The sequence below is a fragment of the Mauremys mutica genome, chromosome 4, assembly GCF_020497125.1.
Source record: "Mauremys mutica isolate MM-2020 ecotype Southern chromosome 4, ASM2049712v1, whole genome shotgun sequence".
Classification (NCBI taxonomy): domain Eukaryota; kingdom Metazoa; phylum Chordata; order Testudines; family Geoemydidae; genus Mauremys; species Mauremys mutica.
In genome coordinates, this window is record NC_059075.1 from 101,469,505 (window position 1) to 101,486,684 (window position 17,180).

The 17,180-nt window shown below is 42.0% G+C and overlaps 1 protein-coding gene across 1 annotated transcript in view; it reads left to right on the top strand.

The window, feature by feature from the left end:
* PDE3B (phosphodiesterase 3B) overlaps positions 1-17,180 on the top strand; it is a 255,046-nt gene that overhangs the window by 125,113 nt on the left and 112,753 nt on the right. Inside the window, exon 2 of the mRNA XM_045014892.1 lies at positions 10,033-10,083. Within this exon, the coding sequence (XP_044870827.1) occupies positions 10,033-10,083 (51 nt within the window). The remainder of the gene's footprint in view (positions 1-10,032; positions 10,084-17,180) is intronic.

A 17,180-nucleotide genomic window follows, 5' to 3' on the forward strand; every position in this document is an offset into this window, starting at 1 on the left:
TCATTACAACATGGCCCTGTGTTACGCTCTGATGCCAGTGAATATAAATTCTGCAGTAGCTTCACCTAAATTTAATGCTTTTATTCATTAAATGTGAAATTGAGTAATACAATAAATATAATAGTCCCTAAGTTGTTTATGTTGAAATTAAATTGTTTTATATTCTCTTTACATTTTCAGTTTTTAAAGTGTCAATTTTTTTTTGTATTACAATGCATAATTACATCTTAGAAGTCTTTGAGGGCAAAACTGGAGATTTTAGCAGTTGAATATAGGGGTAGTTTTGGGCTTTTAGCACTCAGGGCAGCAATTTGGCATTGTGGGATATGCACATTAGGTGTATGTTTCTGTTAAAATGAACAGCGGTGACAGCCCGTTTGGATATTTAAATTGTCATCTTTAGGTAGGCTTCACACTTAACACTCTATTAAGCCATTCCTCAGAGCTATTATTTCAGGTTTTATGTCCATGGGGAAAGTTTCAGTGGTTTAAATTAAATTGTTTTTTAAACCATCTTTGTTAAACTGAGACAAATGCATGTAGATACTGTTATTTGTATTTAAGTGGCTTTACTTAAGCTAAATCAAAAAAGCCACTCTTATACCGAACTAAGTGTGATCACATAGTGGTTTGCACTGTTTTAACTATATTTGGTTTAAATTGACTCCTTAGGTTAAACTGATGCAACTATCTCAGGTAGACAAGACCTCATGCTGTCTGCAGACCATATAGACAAAAATGTACTAATCTATGTGTGGTTCACATTTTTAAGTTTTTCCTTTGTTGTAACAGTTTGAAACAGAATTTTTCAAAGAAGTGATGGCTTGGATTCTGGAGTACAGTAATACTATAAAGGATGGTTTTTGCAGCAAATTTCATGGCTACAAATCCATTTTGAGACCTATTTGCTAACTTAGCAGACTGAAGTTTTGCTCCTGTTAGTGCTACAAAGTCAGTGCAACTCTCGGAGAGTGCACTGGATTTTACTATGACCATCTTCAACAGAATTGTTAACTAAGCTCTGATTGCAGAATCCTTATTGATGATGGAGGAACCAGAAGGAACATTTGGCTTTCATCTTTCAGGTTGAGATTGTATGGTTTGCACTTAAACTAAGTAGATTTGGCCTGGATTGGGAGTTATTGAGAAACAAAATACAGGCCCCCAAGATGCCTTCTTTACAGCCTCTTGTCCAAGAAGAACCACCTTAAGGGCTAAAATGGGTCGTAAACTGAGCAGATGCTCCAATGAGCAAATCTTGTCAATCATATTTAAAACCAGCGATCCACTTTTGTCCCCAGATAGGTCCTGCCATGGAGTTATTGCAGCTGTATCTTAATATTTCTATGTAAAGGGTATATTCTGTGGTATTCTGCTTTTTCTCTCAAAAAGGCAAGTGCAAGATACTAGAACAAGCAAACAATTGTTTTTTTGCAGTTCTAGATTTAAGTGCCACCTTGTGGACTGTTAGAAGCATTGGAGAAAATGAAATACCCCCCCACACCTCTCATGTTGAAAAATCATCAAGTAAGGGCCTGATTGAGAAGAGATTTATATAATAGTCATATTTTTCATAGAATTGACTTAAATAGAAGTAGGACAAACACAGAAAGATATGTAGTATGTGGTGACCTATATTTTTCATTGCTGGCTGGCAAGAAGATTGTAACTTTCCCTTTCACATGATCTCACCATAGCATTTCATGCCTTTGTTACCTCACTTTGATTATTGCAATGTGTGCTACATGGAGTTAGCCCTGAAGATTATTCAGCTACTGTAGATTGTGGCAACCTACACGTTCATTTTACTTCTCCTGGGAAAATGTTGCATGTGTTCCTCTAATCAGCACTTTTTAGTTAATTTTTAATGTATGATTTGAGTTGTTGGTTTTTGACCTTATGGAGCCCATACGGTTTTGAGGTCCTGGTCAGTTTAGAAAGTCGTTGTCTTTTAGTTTTGTTACCGTGGCAGTTGAAATCAGCTGAGGAGCTTAAGTTTATATCCAACGGGTTAAATGTTTTCTTTTATGGGTCCTGGGCTGTGGAATGTTTACTGAAATAATTAGTTCATTCAAATAATAATACTATAAATGAAAATGTACACTGCCACCTTACAAATATCTAAGTCAACAAATGGATTTCATATTGTGGTCTGGAGGTCAACTTACTTTGTCTTTATCAGATCAACATAGGAAATGTTTAGCCCTAAGGCCTTTCCATTCAAAATGCCTCTCCTGCAGTTGGAGGAGTGCACAATTGTACCTCTCCTGCTACATCAGTGCACAAGAAAAGAGGCACTGACTCAAGTACCTAGGACCAAACCATATTGGCTTCATAGATCAACAACTTGAATTATATCTGGAAGCAAAGAGCACTGGTACAATACACTTCCTATGGCAAAAATCGACTAATTGTAATTTCTGACTGATGATGAGGGGAAGTCTCAACTGGAGGTATTATGATCATATGCCCTGGAAGTTACAAAGGCATGGATATCCCCCAAGGTGCTTTCCAGAGAGAGACCATTTCATTTGCCATACCAAACATAGCTTAAAAAGAAAAGGTATTGAAGTACAATCCTTTCCACCCCTTGGAGTATTTGCAGGCAAGTCAACAAAACCTTATGGCCAGCAGTATCAATGATCACTGATTTATCTAACTAAATATAGACATTTGATCTTTTTAAATTGCTAGTTGGGTCATCAATCAGCCAAACAAACCAAGGGAGTCTCCATATCATGCTAACTATCCATGTTCTGGAAGGGAGGAGAAGAAACCTGTGATTGCAGCAAATCAGTGTAAATCTGGTTTTTGCCCTCCATCCCTCCCCCTCATCCCCACCTCCCACCCAAAAAGACTTCTCACAGTCAGAGGGAGAAACTTGTTACTCGCTAAAAACTGAAGCCTAGATTCACCAAGCTGTCCACAACTCAGAACAGTTCAGCAGGACTGCTTATATGGTGACTATTGTGGAGAAGAAAACCTTCACTTTTACAATAGCCATGACAGAAGATTGAAAACATTCTATACCACAATCTTTAGACCACATAGCTGAGGTAATGACTACCAATGGCATGCCAGCCTTCATTCCATACTTTTAATCTGTTATAGGTCAACTCTGTAGCAACGTAATCTTTGAGGAGAATATAGCTAAATGATCAAGAAACATCTTTGCGTAAAACTTGAACATTAGGTCCATTGCCTTAAATATTATGGGCTCCAGTTAAGCAAATCACGTAAATATGTGCTTAACTTTAAGAAAACAAGTAAGTCCACTGAAGTCCAGTTAGATTAGAATTAGAAGTTAACGTTGAAGTTAAGCATATGCTTTATGTTTTCCTGGACTGGGGCCTATGTGGATGTCTCAGGAGGGAAACAAACAGAACATGAATAGTTTGTATGATATGGAGAGTCCCTGGTTGGTTGATTGATGTCCCAACTAGCAATTCAAATGCTATCTTTGCCTGGGATGTTTAGAGCTGCATATTTTTTTAAAGGCTACAGAGTGGGGCGGACTCTTTTCTACTGAAAAATACAGTGAATTTTACAAGAACTATGATTTTGTTCTTGGGCAGATGGGAAAGGTCGTGTTGGGAAAATTGCAAGATGGAAGGCTAATTGTCATCATGCTATTTCACCAGTTATTTAAAAATTGATTATGGATGTATCCTTTGGAAGCAGAGTGAACAATGTAGTGATTTCCATGCAACACCTCCTATTTTCTTCATTAATTAATTGCTGACTCTGACCCATAACTCTGTATTGGTACATCTAAAAGTATAATGTTATTTTATTAGTGTTTCTTAGTATGACACATCCATGTAGGATAGTTCCTCCTTCCGTGCTCTTTCTTTTTAATTTAAATGTTCTGTGTGTCAGGCCCAGAATAGTTTGTTTCCCTCCACACAGTGGATCTAGTTTATAAGGTTACAAAATCCAAATAAAATATTTATGTGGTTATTGATCTCATCCTTCTTTTGTTGTTAAACATGAGCATTACATTTGATCATTAGATAGTATTTTTTATTGTGTGGCATGTTGGGGGAGCACATTGATTGGACAGTCATTGTTAAATTGCAGGCTGCTGCTCAATGGCTGATCTAATCCTCTCTATTTCTTAGACTTCCTTCCCCTAGTCAACCCTCAATCCAACCTTATTTCACATAGGCACTGAATCATCTGTTTCACTGCATTGATTGGGTCAGATGTCAGGGAGACAGACCTGGGCATCGTTAGCATACTGAAGACACATCAGCCTGTGTCCTTTTATTGCCCTTTCTTGCAGTCTCCAATACATGCTGAACAGAAGGGGAAGCCAGGTTTGAACCCTGTGCACTCTTCAAGAGAGAGCCCTCAAGGTACAGGAGCAGCCACAAAAAATAACTCAGCTCTTTCATGGACAGAAAGGAGTAGAGTAATTCTAGAATTGCAGATGTCTGAACAATCATGGCAGTATCAATGTCTTATTTTTGGACTGAAAATAGAGAAGAAGAAAAAAGGGCAGTGGATTATTCTTTTCTGTAATTTGTAGATAAATTTATTTGCATAACCTACATTTATCAGGGAAAAAAGCACAATTAGAAATATAACCATAACTTCCCAGTTACAGTGATATTACTGGGTTTGTAAGGTTTGAACATCACTAAAATGTAACAGTGATTCTCTAAATTTTATTTTCCGTATGTAGTTTTTATTTTTGGTCTGCAGAAAGAACAATGAATTGACGTATTTTTGCCTGATAGCATCTTCCGATTGCATTGCTGACGTATCAGTGTGGTTTTGGTGGTTTTATAAAGCTGTTCGTGACATGTAGGCTTGCAATCATATTCACAGAGCAACTTCTAACAAAACTTTTGAAGAAGAAAATGTTTTCCACAGACATTTTAGCAGATTTTATTTTTTCACTTTAGCATTTATTTTGGCTTCTTGAGTTAGTGCTCTTAATCTAAATCCTTACTATAAAATATTTACAGAAAAAAATGTTGTTGGTTGGTTTGGGAACAGAATTAGACTACTTCTGGGCAGAAAAAATCATATTAATGAGATGTATCATATTTTAAAGTGCAGGGAATATTAATATTCTTTTACTGTGAGAGAATAGCACAAATTGGAAAATAAAAGACCCAAGCATTTTACAGTGATTTACAAATAATCTGTCGTAATTTTTCAGAAGCATTTTATGGACTATATGATTTAATATGTCAAAGAGTGTCATAATATTTTGTTAATACTTGGAGCCCTAGTACAGTGGAGGCATGTTCTTTTGAATACGGAATATCTAAAACATATAGGGGCAGATCTTCAGCTGGTGTAAAGTGCCACAGCTGCATTTAAATCAATGTAGCTATGATAGTTTACACCAGCTGGGGATTTGCCCCGTGGCCCATCTTCTTATTTATTTTCAGACTTCCTATTTAAAAAAAAATGGACCATTTACTTCTTTCTCATTTTAACGAGTTGGAAGTATAGATGTCATATTCCACTAGGTTATGGGGGCAGGGAGAAGGAAGTAAGATATAAAGCCATCTGTTTTGTGCTTAAACATAGATAACTCTTTAGCTGTTGTAATTTTGAGTAGCTAATTATATAGAATAGGTTTTTTTTGGTAGAATTGTAAAATTTCTGAATGAAGGGAAAGAGTAGATGCAACACAGTAGAATTTTATTAAAGTATTGGCAACTGTGTCTCACAAAATCATACTAGATATGAATTCAAATCAGTTGGATAAGGACATTGTCATGTGGAATGCTAACTTGTTAGAATTTCTAAAAAACCTGTCATTTATCACTGAGCTTTTATCAAGATATACACATGTGTAAGAAGTGGATACCACTGCTATCTGAGTTTTTATCATAAGGAAACTAACCTATAGAGATGCTACCAAGTATAGTGTTTACTACTGAAATATCAGTGGAAATATATATATTTTTCAACCCCAATTTAACATCTTTAGTAGTATTTGGGAAAAGGCAAAGGGTATGAATGAGAGCAAATTGCTGAGATTCAGTCCAGACAAAACAGGAGTGATGTTGGTGAGTTGAGGAGAGCAATTGGACAATATGATACAGATTGTATCTGCTCCACATCCTGACTGAAAGTGCATGTCTTCCACTTGTTACAATTTATGAGTCTGGTTAGATTTGCAATTACTGTTGAATTGCAAATCAATTTTTTTATGTTTGCATCTGGTTAGGAGGTTCTGATCTTTTCTTACCAAAAAGGACCTCATTGTAATTCATACTTTTATCAATTTGTGACTCTATTACTGTACAGGAATATACTCCACTTGAAGCTATATCTTAAATCCACTTGAAAATGAACTGGTATAGAATGTGGCCTACCACTTGTTAAATGAAAGATGAAGCATAGAGTAGGTCTCATATTTACCAGGGAAGAAGAGCTAATCACTGATGGCATTAAGAAAGCTGAGGTATTTAATGTCTATTTTGCTTCAGTCTTTGCTAAAATGGTTGCTAGAGACCAAATACTCAACACAATTCATATTAACAAGGGGGACTGAGCACAAGCCAAAATAGGGAAAGATTAGATTAAAGAATATTTGGATAAGTTAGAGGTACACCTCTACCCCGATATAATGCGACCCGATATAACATGAATTCGGCTATAACGCGGTAAAGCAGTGCTCTGGGGGGGAGGGGCTGTGCACTCCGGCAGATCAAAGCAAGTTCAATATAACACGGTTTCACCTATAACTCGGTAAGATTTTTTGGCTCCCAAGGATAGTATTATATAGGGGTAGAGGTGTATTCAAGTTGGCAGGGCCTGATTAAATTCATCTTAGGGTACTTAAGGAACTAACTGAAGCAATATCAGAACTGTTAGCAATTATCTTTGAGAACTCATGGAGGACAGGTGAAGTCCTAGAGGACTGACGAAGGTCAAATATATTGTCTATCTTTAGAAGGAGAGCAAAGAGGAACTGGGAGTTATATACCAGTCAGCCTAAATATGATACCTGGAAACATACTGTAACAAATTGTTTACAAATTAATTGTTTAATACCTAGAGGATAATAGGGTTATAAAGAATAGACAGCATGGATTTGTCAAAAATAAATCATGCCAAACAAACCTAGTTTCCTTTTTTGACGGTTACTGACCTCGTGGATAAGGAGAAAGTAGTAGATATGATATATCTTGATTTTTAGTAAGGCTTTTAACACAGTCACATATGACATTCTCATAAGAAAACTAGGGAAATGTGGTCTAGATGAAAATACTGTAAGGTGCATGCTTAATTGGATAAAAAAAACATGCAGAGATTAGTTTGAGGGCCTATCTAGTGGGGTTCTGAAAGGGCCAGTCCTGGGGTCTGGTGCTATTCAGTCTGTTCATTAATGACTTGGATTATGGAGTGTGGAGTATGCTTATAAAATTTGTGGATGACTCCAGGCTGGAAGGGGTTGCAGGTACTTTGGAGGACAGGATTAGAGTTCAAAGAGACTTCGATAATTAGAGAATTGGTCTGAAATCAACAAAATGAGGTTCGATAAAGTCAAGGCCAAAGTATTTCACTTGAGAAGGAAAAATCAAATGCACAACTACAAAACAGGGATTAACTGGTGAGGTGGTAGTACTGATGAAAAGGATCTGGGGGTTATAGTTAAGCCTACGATTTTGTCATGGCTATTTTTAGTAAAAGTCGTGGACAGATCACGGCCATGAAACAAAAAATCACAGAAGCCATGATATGTCCCTGACTTTTATTAAAAACATTCCTGACAAAATGGAGAGGGAGGAGGGTCCAGCACACTGCTCAACCCCTCTGCAGCATCTGGGAGCTACAAGGTCCCTATTGCCCTGCAGAGCCAGTTGGGGAGCTGTGGGGGGCCCCTTTCAGTAGCTGCTGAGCAGCTCTGAGGTCCCTCTGCCATGGCCGGAGGCAGCTGTGAGCTGCAGGGGATGGGGGTGGTGGCTGCTCGCAGCGGCGTCTGGGGAGATGTGGGGGTCCCTTGTGGCCGCTGAGCAGCTCTGGAGTCCCTCTGCTGCCGCCAGTAACTGGGCAGCTCAGGGGTCCCCACTGGTGGACAGTCAGCTGTGGGGGGAGGAACAGTCCCACCGCTATCAATGATGGCTGCTGGTGAGCTGTAGGGGGGCCCCTTCCACCAGCCGCTGAGCAGCTCCAGGATCCCTTTGCCTGTGGCGGGGAGTGGGAGTAGGATGGGGATGGGCTGCTCGCAGCAGCTTAGCAGCTGCGGGGCGGGCCCTGACAGTGGTGGCAGCTGGGGAGCAATGGGGTCCCTGCCAGCACCAGTGGCCAGTCAGTTGCAGGGGTCGCCCGTGGAGGCTGGGCTGTTGCAGGGGTCCCTCGCTGCTGGCTTCAGCAGCTGTTACTGAGCATGCTCAGTACACCCTAAGTAGCACATTCAGTCAGATAGCAGTTTTTCACACTACAGGATGGCTGGTTTGCTTTGGAGGCCTCCAATGTCACGGAGGTTGCTGGAAGTCACGGATTCCATGACTTCTGTGACATAATCGTAGCCTTACTTATAGTGGATCCCATATTGAATATGATTCAACAATATGATGCAGCTGCGTACAAGGCGAATATCATTTTGGGGTGCATTAACAGGAGGGTAGTATGTAAGACCTGGGAGGTAATTGTCCTGCTCTACTTGGTACTGTGGAGGCCTAAGCTGTAGTACTGTATCCAGTTCTGGGTGCCATACTTTAGGAAAGGTGTGGACAAATTGTAGAGAGTCCAGAAGAGAGCCACAAAAATGATAAAAGGTTTAGAAAATCTGATTTATGAGCATGTTTAGTTTTAAGAAGAGAAGATTAAGGGGGAACCTGATAACAGTCTTCAGCTATGTTAAGGGCTGTTCTAAAGAGACTGATCATTTACTCTTCATGTCCACTGAAGGTATGACAAGAAGTAATGGGTGTAATCTGCAGCAAGGGAGATTTATGTTAGATATTAGGAAAAACTTTCTTACTATAAAGGTAATTAAGCTCTGGAAGAGGCTTCCAAGGGAGGGTGTGGAATTCTGACCAATAAGGTTTTTAAGAACATGTGGCCAAACACCTGTCAGGAATGGTCTAAGTTTACTTGAACTTTCATCGGCGTAGGTGGGTGGACTTAATTACTTGAGGTCCCTTCCGGTTCTATATTTTTATGATTCTATGAAGTGGACTGTCTTGCGGTGAATACATTAGACCAGTGCATCTCACTAGTTGACAGGGATATTTAAAGGTGTTAGTTTTTACCTATAAATCCCTGTAATGGCCTTGGATCTGCTTACTTGAGAGTCCTCCTCTCTGCTTATGCTACAGTTCTGCAGTTCAGGTTTACAGAAGATGAAGATGGAACTTCTTGGATATATAAGAGGAGTTCCTGATAGGGCGTTTTCCATGGCTTTCAAATCCCCCCACCCCCATCTTCACCCTGGGTCCAAAATAGACAATATTTGTTCACCGCAAGACTCTTCTTTTGTGAGCATTTTGGGGGAGTGGGCTGTTGCTTAAGGGAGCTATTTTAGGGGGAAGTGAAACTTTTTTCTCATAATTTTTCCTTTTGCTGTAAATGTATATAGCGACCATTGTTTTTATTGATGTTTAACTATGTTTATAAATTATTTCCAAGAGTGCTTAGAGCTTAGCGAAGGTGCCATTTTGTTTGCCTTTATAACTAGATAAATAAAAACAGAAAAGCAGCATCACCATCCACTGCTGTGACCTGTCTTATGGATGACTTTTTTACTGTCTCAATCCTGTAGGATTAAAAAAAGATCATATAGTTACTTTATCAATAAGTAAATTGTATTGCTCTTAAAATATAAATCTTTTACTGACAGTTATTGCTATATTTGGTTTTCATATTTTATCATGACTTTTGTTTTAATGTTAGCAATTGAGACAGTGAAATGATCAGTTGAAAATTAACCTTTCCCACCCACCAAAATTCGGAGGGAATTATGTAAATAGCATGAACTGATCAAGATGTATTCTACTAATACACACTTTTTTACTATGAGCATATAACTCATTACTATTTATTTTATCTCTTTTACAGATGATTCTTTGGGACTGGGATTTGAAACAGTGGTATAAACCCCATTATCAGGTCAGTCTATTTTATCTGCATTGGGAAAGCTAATATTAATCTAATGAAAATGCACTTTGAGATTAAAGGATTCCCTCTAGAATGGCAGATTTCAATTTTTCCACTGGAGTTTTATAGCTGTCTAACTTGCCAGTATTTCTTCAGTATAGTGATTACTCCATCTTCCAACTTCTCCTCACTTTCAGGTTCAATTCTCTCTAATTCTTGACTCCAGTTGCAGGTTTGTGAGTGCAGGTATTGCTGAGTCAGTACAATGACAATATCCTGATATTGGTTCATACTCAAGGTGACTTGCTGGGCTTATTGAGACCTCTATTTTGGTATTTCTTATTCTTGCCAATAAGGCACATCCCTGGGATGATAGTTTAAAAATACATAAAATTAAGAAAGTGTACTTATAATTTTATGCAGAGCTGGTAGCGATACATGTAGTTAAGATTACCTAGCATTTTCTATTATAAGATCTTGTTTTCAGTTGCTTATAACTTTGTCAAACTTTAATCATTTGGACTGAAATTTTCCATGCTGGGTGTCTCCCTCGGACCATTTATTTATGTACTTATTTAAGATTTCAGCTAAAATGGTTTAGTCATTTCTTAAAACAAGGTTAGGAAAAAATGTTGTTTTTCCCATGTTAAAAACTTACTTACACACATACTTCATTGATACATTCTAGTGCTTCCATGTGTTGGAGCAGAGACTTGAAATTTGGCAGGGGAGTTGACCTGGTATTAGGGATATGCCTTTTGCCATCCCCATGAAAATCATCCCAAATGTTAGGCCAGTCAGAAGCCTCTCTAAAAACATAGTTAGCATGTGCTCAGTAAAGGCCTTCTTGAGTTTGGCAGCCAAATTATCTGAACTTCCTTTCTATACCAGTGCTCCATCCCACGGCTGCAGGGGCTGAGCAGAATTTTCCCTGTATTTGTTCCTCCGAGCCTCAGTGGCTCTGGGCATAGGAACTAAGGGCATAGAGACTGCCTCTCTGGTGCGCTCAGTGCAGCTTGTGTTGGTGCCCAGGCTGCATGGAGGCAAAGGAGGAAGCAGCCTAACTGGACTGCAGAGGAGTGAGGAATGAGGGAGGCAAAGACAAGCTATGGAAGGTGATAGGAACAGGGAGGGCAGATGGAGAATATATGTCAGATGTGGGGCAGAGAAAGGCTGAGGGGATACATGCTAAGGGAAGAGGAGACAGACATGGTGGACAAGGATAGAAGGATCTGTAACCAAGAGACCATGCTCCCTTTTAGGACCTGGACTGGAACCCAAGATTCCTGAGTTTCTGTCCTCTGCTATCTGATAAATAGCTGTGAAACCTACTTGCAAATTGTGTTTCTCATCCCCCTTTAGAGACTGGTACATATAGAAATAATAGGCTATTATTCTCTGTCAGTTATTCCATTAGCTCAAATGATAGAGATGTGTTTTATATCTATAGTTCCAATAGTGCCGATGAGACATAGGATGGTCAATATCACTTCCCAGCCAGGAGCACCCTCCTGCACCCCTAACCCCTCATCCCCAGCCCCACCCCAGAGCTAGGGGGCTAGGAAAATATATAAACCAAATTAAGTGTAAAGACTGTTCATATTGCAAAGTCAAGCACTCAAAGGTTAGGAAATGCTAGAATTAAGGTTGCCTGTACAACCTTAATACACTCCCCTTTGCTATAGTCATTATAATAGTCTTTAGTTACATGATCATATACTATTTTTCCATAGAACTTCTGTCTTATTCAGTGCACAGGATGGACCATGTGCTGGAGATAACTAGGGTTGTCTTGTAAAGGAGGCTGTTGTCTTTTGCACCTCAGTCTCATTTGCTCAAGACGCTGAAAGGTGTGGAATGAATGAAGCAGTAGATTGCATGTAGAGAAAGGATGGCCTCATGGTTTAAGCAGCTGAATTCTAATTGTAGCCTCCAAAGTACTTGCAACCCCTCCCAGATGGTGTCATCCACAAATATTATAAGCATACTCTGCACTCTGTATTCCATGTCATTAATGAACATATTGAATAGTAGCAGACCCAGGACTGTCCCCTGCAGAACTGTGCTGGATACACCCTCCCAGTTTGACAGCAAACTGTTGATAACTACTTTCGGAATGTAGTCTTTCAACCAGCTAAACACCTAACTTATAGTAATTTCATCTAGACCATATTTCCCTAGTTTTCATATGAGAATGTCATGTGGGACTGTGTCAAAAGCCTCACTAAAATCAAGATAGAACATGTTTTCCCCCCTATCTGCTAGGTCACTAACTCTGTCCAAAAAAACCAAAACAAAACGGGGAAATTAGGGTGGTTTGGCATGATTTCTTTTTGACAAATCCATGTTGGCTATTCCTGATAACCCTATTATCCCCTACTTGCTTACAAATTAATTGTTTAAAAATTTGTTACAGTATGTTTCCAGGTATCATACTTAGGCTGTCTGGTGTATAATTCCTTGAGTCCTCTTGGTTCTCCTTTTTAAAGATAGGTATTATATTTGCCATTCTCCAGTCCTCTGGGACCTTATCTGTCCTCCATGAGTTCTCAAAGGTAATTGAGAACAGTTCCAAGATTGCTTCAGTTAGTTCCTTTAGTACTCTACAATGAATTTCATCAGGCCCTGCTGACTTGAGTACATCTAACTAGATGTAACTCATTTTGTGCCTTAGCCTTTCTACATTCTTGTCCCTACATGCTTGTGCTTTTTTTTTTTGCACTCCTCCTTAGCAATTTGTCCACGTTTCCACATTTTGTAGGATTTCTTTTTGGTTATTGGGTCATCAAAGAGCTCCTGATGAAGTCATATTAGTATTTTTCTTGTCTTTCCTTTCCATTGGAATAGTAGGCAGTTGTGCCTTTAATATTGTCTCTTGAAAAATGCCAGCTTTCCTGAACTTCTCCATCCTTTAGGTTTTCTTCTCATGGGACCTTACCTACCAGTTCTAAGTTTGTTAAAATCTGCTTTTTTTAAGTCTGATGTCCTTAAGAACTGCCGTTCTGGGTCAGACCAATGTTCCATCTAGCCCAGTATCCTTTCTTCGAGAGTGGCCAGTACCAGAGTTTCAGGGAAGTGTACAAAATGGGATAGTTGGAGTGATCCACCCATGCCTTCCCCTCCCAGCATCAGCGATCTGAGGTTTAGGGACATCCTGAGCATGGGGTTGTGTTCCTGATTACCTTGGCCATTAGTTACTGATAAACCTATCCTCCATGAACTTATCTACTTCACTTTCAACCCAGTTATACTTTTGGCCATCCCAACATTGCGTGGCAATGAATTCAATAGGTTAATTTTGTGTTGTGTGAAAAAGTACTTCCTCTTCTTTGTCCTAAACCTTGTTCCTATTAATTTCATTGTGTGATCCCTGGTTTTTGTGTTGTGAGGAAAGATAAAGACCACTTCTTTATTTACTTTTTCCACACCATTCTTGATTTTACAGACCTCTTGCATGTCGCCCCTTAGTTGTCTCTTTTCTAAGCTAAAGAGCCCTGATCTTTTTAAGTATCGGAGGGGTAGCCATGTTAGTCTGGATCTGTAAAAAGCAACAAAGAGTCCTGTGGCACCTTATAGACTAACATATCTATTCGAGCATAAGCTTTCGTGGGTGATCTTTTTAGTCTGTCCTCGTATAGAAGCTGTTCCATACACTTGATCATCTTTTTTGCCTTTCTCTGAACCTATCCTTTTTGAGATGGGGTGACCAGAATTTAGCATTGTATTCAAAGTGTGGGCACACTATGGATTCATATAGTGGCATTATGATATTTTCCTATCTTGTATTGCATCCCTTTCCTAATAGTTCCTAATGTGCTGTTAGTCTGTTTGAGTACGGCTGCCCATTGAGCTGAAGTTTTCAGAGAACTGTTCATGGTGACTCCAAGGTTAGACTCATCTATCTTTAATTGCTAGGATTGTCTTTGGAGCCCTTTTTAAAAATTGGTGTTACATTAGCTACCTTCTAATAATCTGGTAGAGAGGCTTGTTTCAGCAACAGCACTAATTCTGAAATTTCATATTTGGGTTCCTTCAGAATGCTTCTGGTGACTGATTATTGTTCAGTTTATCAATTTGTTCTAAATCCAATTCTATTGACACATCAGTGAGGGACAGTACACCCAGATTGGTCACCCAAAAAGGATAGTTCTGATGTGGCTGTCTGCCCCACATCTTCTGCAGTGAAGATTGATGCAAATAGTTTGTTTAGCCCAGGGGTCGGCAACCTTTCAGAAGTGGTGTGCCGAGTCTTCATTTATTCACTCTAATTTAAGGTTTCGTATGCCGGTAATACATTTGAATGTTTTTAGAAGATCTCTCTCTACAAGTCTATATATTATATAATTAAACTAGTGTTGTATTGTAAAATAAACAAGGTTTTCAAAATGTTTAAGAAGCTTCATTTAAAATGAAATTAAAATGTTGATCTTACGCTGCCGGCCCGCTCAGCCCACTGCTGGTCTGGGGTTCTGTTCACCTAGGCTGGCAGTGGGCTGAGCGGGGCCTGCGGCTGGGACCCAAGCTGGGAAGAGTCTGGCAGCCAGAACCCCAGACCGGCAGCAGGCTGTGCAGGGCCGGTGGCCGAGACCTCAGACCGGCAGTGTGCTGAGCGGCTCAGCCCACTGCTGCTCAGGGGTTCCATCCGCCAGCTCCTGCCAGCCGGGATCCCGGCTGCCGGACCCGCTCACCCTGCTGCCGGTCTGGGGTCCTGGCCTTGCCCACATATAGTGGGTACCTACCTTCTCCCTGGTTCTGGCCCATTCTCTTCCTCTCTCTGCACTGAGCTGAGGGTGGGAGTGCACTGAGCACAGGGCTGGGGGTGAAGGGTCTGGCCAGGAGCTAGAATGAGGGAGGGAGCTCAGGGTTGGGGCAGGAGGTTTGGGTGTGGGGGCACTCTACCTGGGTAGCTCCCATTTGGTGTGAGGGGTGCAGGTGGGAATGTGAGGGGAGCATGCAGGAGCTCCCGTTTGGTGCTCAGGGTGGGGGTGGGGATGTGCAGGGTGCATGGGATGTGGGGGGGCTGGGGATGTGGGGGGGTGCAAGAGTCAGGGCGGAGGGCTGCGAGCATTTGAGGGGGGTGCAGGTATCAGGGCAGAGGGGGCTGGGTATGTGTGGGGATGCCAGAGTCAGGGCTGGGGTCGTGGGGGGTGAGGTGAAGGAGTCAACAGATGGCTGGGTGTGTATGAGAGAGGTGCAGGGGTCTGGAGGTGTGTGGGGGTGCAGGGCTCAGAGCTGGGTGTGTGTGTGGGGGGTCAGGGCTCAGGTCAGATGGCTGGGTGACTGCCCCCCTCAGAACCACCATCTCCCCCGCTCCTTGTCCCCTGACTACCCCCTCCTGGGACCCCTGCCCCTAACTGCCCCCCAGGACCCTATCCCCTATCTAAGCCTCCCTGCTCCTTGTCCCCTGACTGCCCCCCTAGCACCCTACCCCCTACCTGTCTCCTGACTGCCCCGACCCTTATCCACACCCCCACCCCCAGACAGACCCCCCGGACTCCCATGTCTATCCAACCGCTCCCCGCCCCCTGACAGGACCCCCAGAACTCCGGACCCATACAACCCTCCCCCCCAGCTCCCTGCCTGCCCCAACCCCTCTCCACACCCCTGCCTCCTGACAGCCTCCCCAGAACTCCTGACTCATCCAACCCCCCAGCTCCTTGTCCCCTGACCACCGCCTCCAGAGACCCCCCCCACCCTAACTGCCCCCCCAGGACCCTCCTTTCTCCTTGTCCCCTGACTGCCCTGACCCCTATCCATCCCCCACCCCCTAACAGACCCCGGGACTCCCATGCCCCATCTACCCCCCCTGCTCCCTGACTGCCTCCTCCAGAGACCCCCACCCCTAGCCATCCCCCCCTCGGGATCCCACCCCCTATCCAACGACCCTGCTCCCTGTCCCCTGACTGCCCACCCCTTATCCAACCCCCCTGACCCTGGACCCCTTACCATGAGGCTCCAAGCAGAGCCAGACACGCTGCCCCACGGGAACACACAGCCCTGCCCCTCAGAGCGCTGCGCGCGCAGCGGCAGGGCTCCTGATGAGCAGGGAGCGTCTTTCCCTCCCCGCGGAGCCAAACACTGCCCCCTGGGAGTGCACAGCGCTGGCAGGATTTTTAATGGCACACTGGAGTCCCGGCAGGCCACAGTGTGCCATTAAAAATGGGCTCGAGTGCCGTCTTTGGCACGCGTGCCATAGGTTGTTGACCCCTGGTTTAGCCTCTCTGAAATGGCGTGGTCTTCTTTGACTGCTCCTTTAACACCTTGGTTGTCTAGTGGACCTACTGCCTGTTTGGCAGTCTTCCTGCTTCTTATGTACTAAAAAAAAATCTTACTGTTAGTTTTTGAGTCATTAGCCAGCTGCTTCTCACAGTCTTTCTTGGCCTGCTTTATTATATTTTTACAGTTAATCTGCCATAGTTTGTGTATCTTTGTATTTTCCCCATTAGGATTTGACTTCCAAATTTTAAAGGATGCCCTTTTGCCTCTAGCAGCCTCCATTACTCTGCTCATTAGCCATGGTGGCATTCTTTTAGTCCTCTTTTTAGTCTTTTCTGATTTGGGGTATATGTTTAGTCTGAGCTAAAGTTACTATTTTATGGAGGTTTTAAATTGTCTCCATGCTGTCTGCAGGCATTTATGACAGTTACTTTTAATTCCAATCTGACAAGTGTCATCATTTTTATGTAGTTTCCTTTTTTAAAGTTAAAAGTTCTTCTTCGAGTGATTGCTCATATCCATTCCAGTTAGGAGTGTGCGCGCCTCATGCACTTTTGTCGGAAGACTTTTACCCTAGCAACCCCAGTGGGTCGGCTGAGCGCCCCCTGGAGTGGCGCCATAACGGCACCGCATATATACCTCAGCCGACCCACCCGACCCTCAGTTCCTTCTTACCGCCCGTGTCGGTCGTTGGAACAGCGGAGTGCAGCTTGTCTGACCTCCACTTCCCTAGCTTCCTCATAGTTTTCTTTGTAAAAAATTGTATATAGTTCTTATCTTAGCTTAGGTTTTCTTATTTTTGACAGTTTAAAATCAGTTTAGTGTAGATAGTTAGCGGGTTCAGGGGTTAGCCCCACACGCACCCGGGACCGGAGCGTATGCCCGGCTCCCCG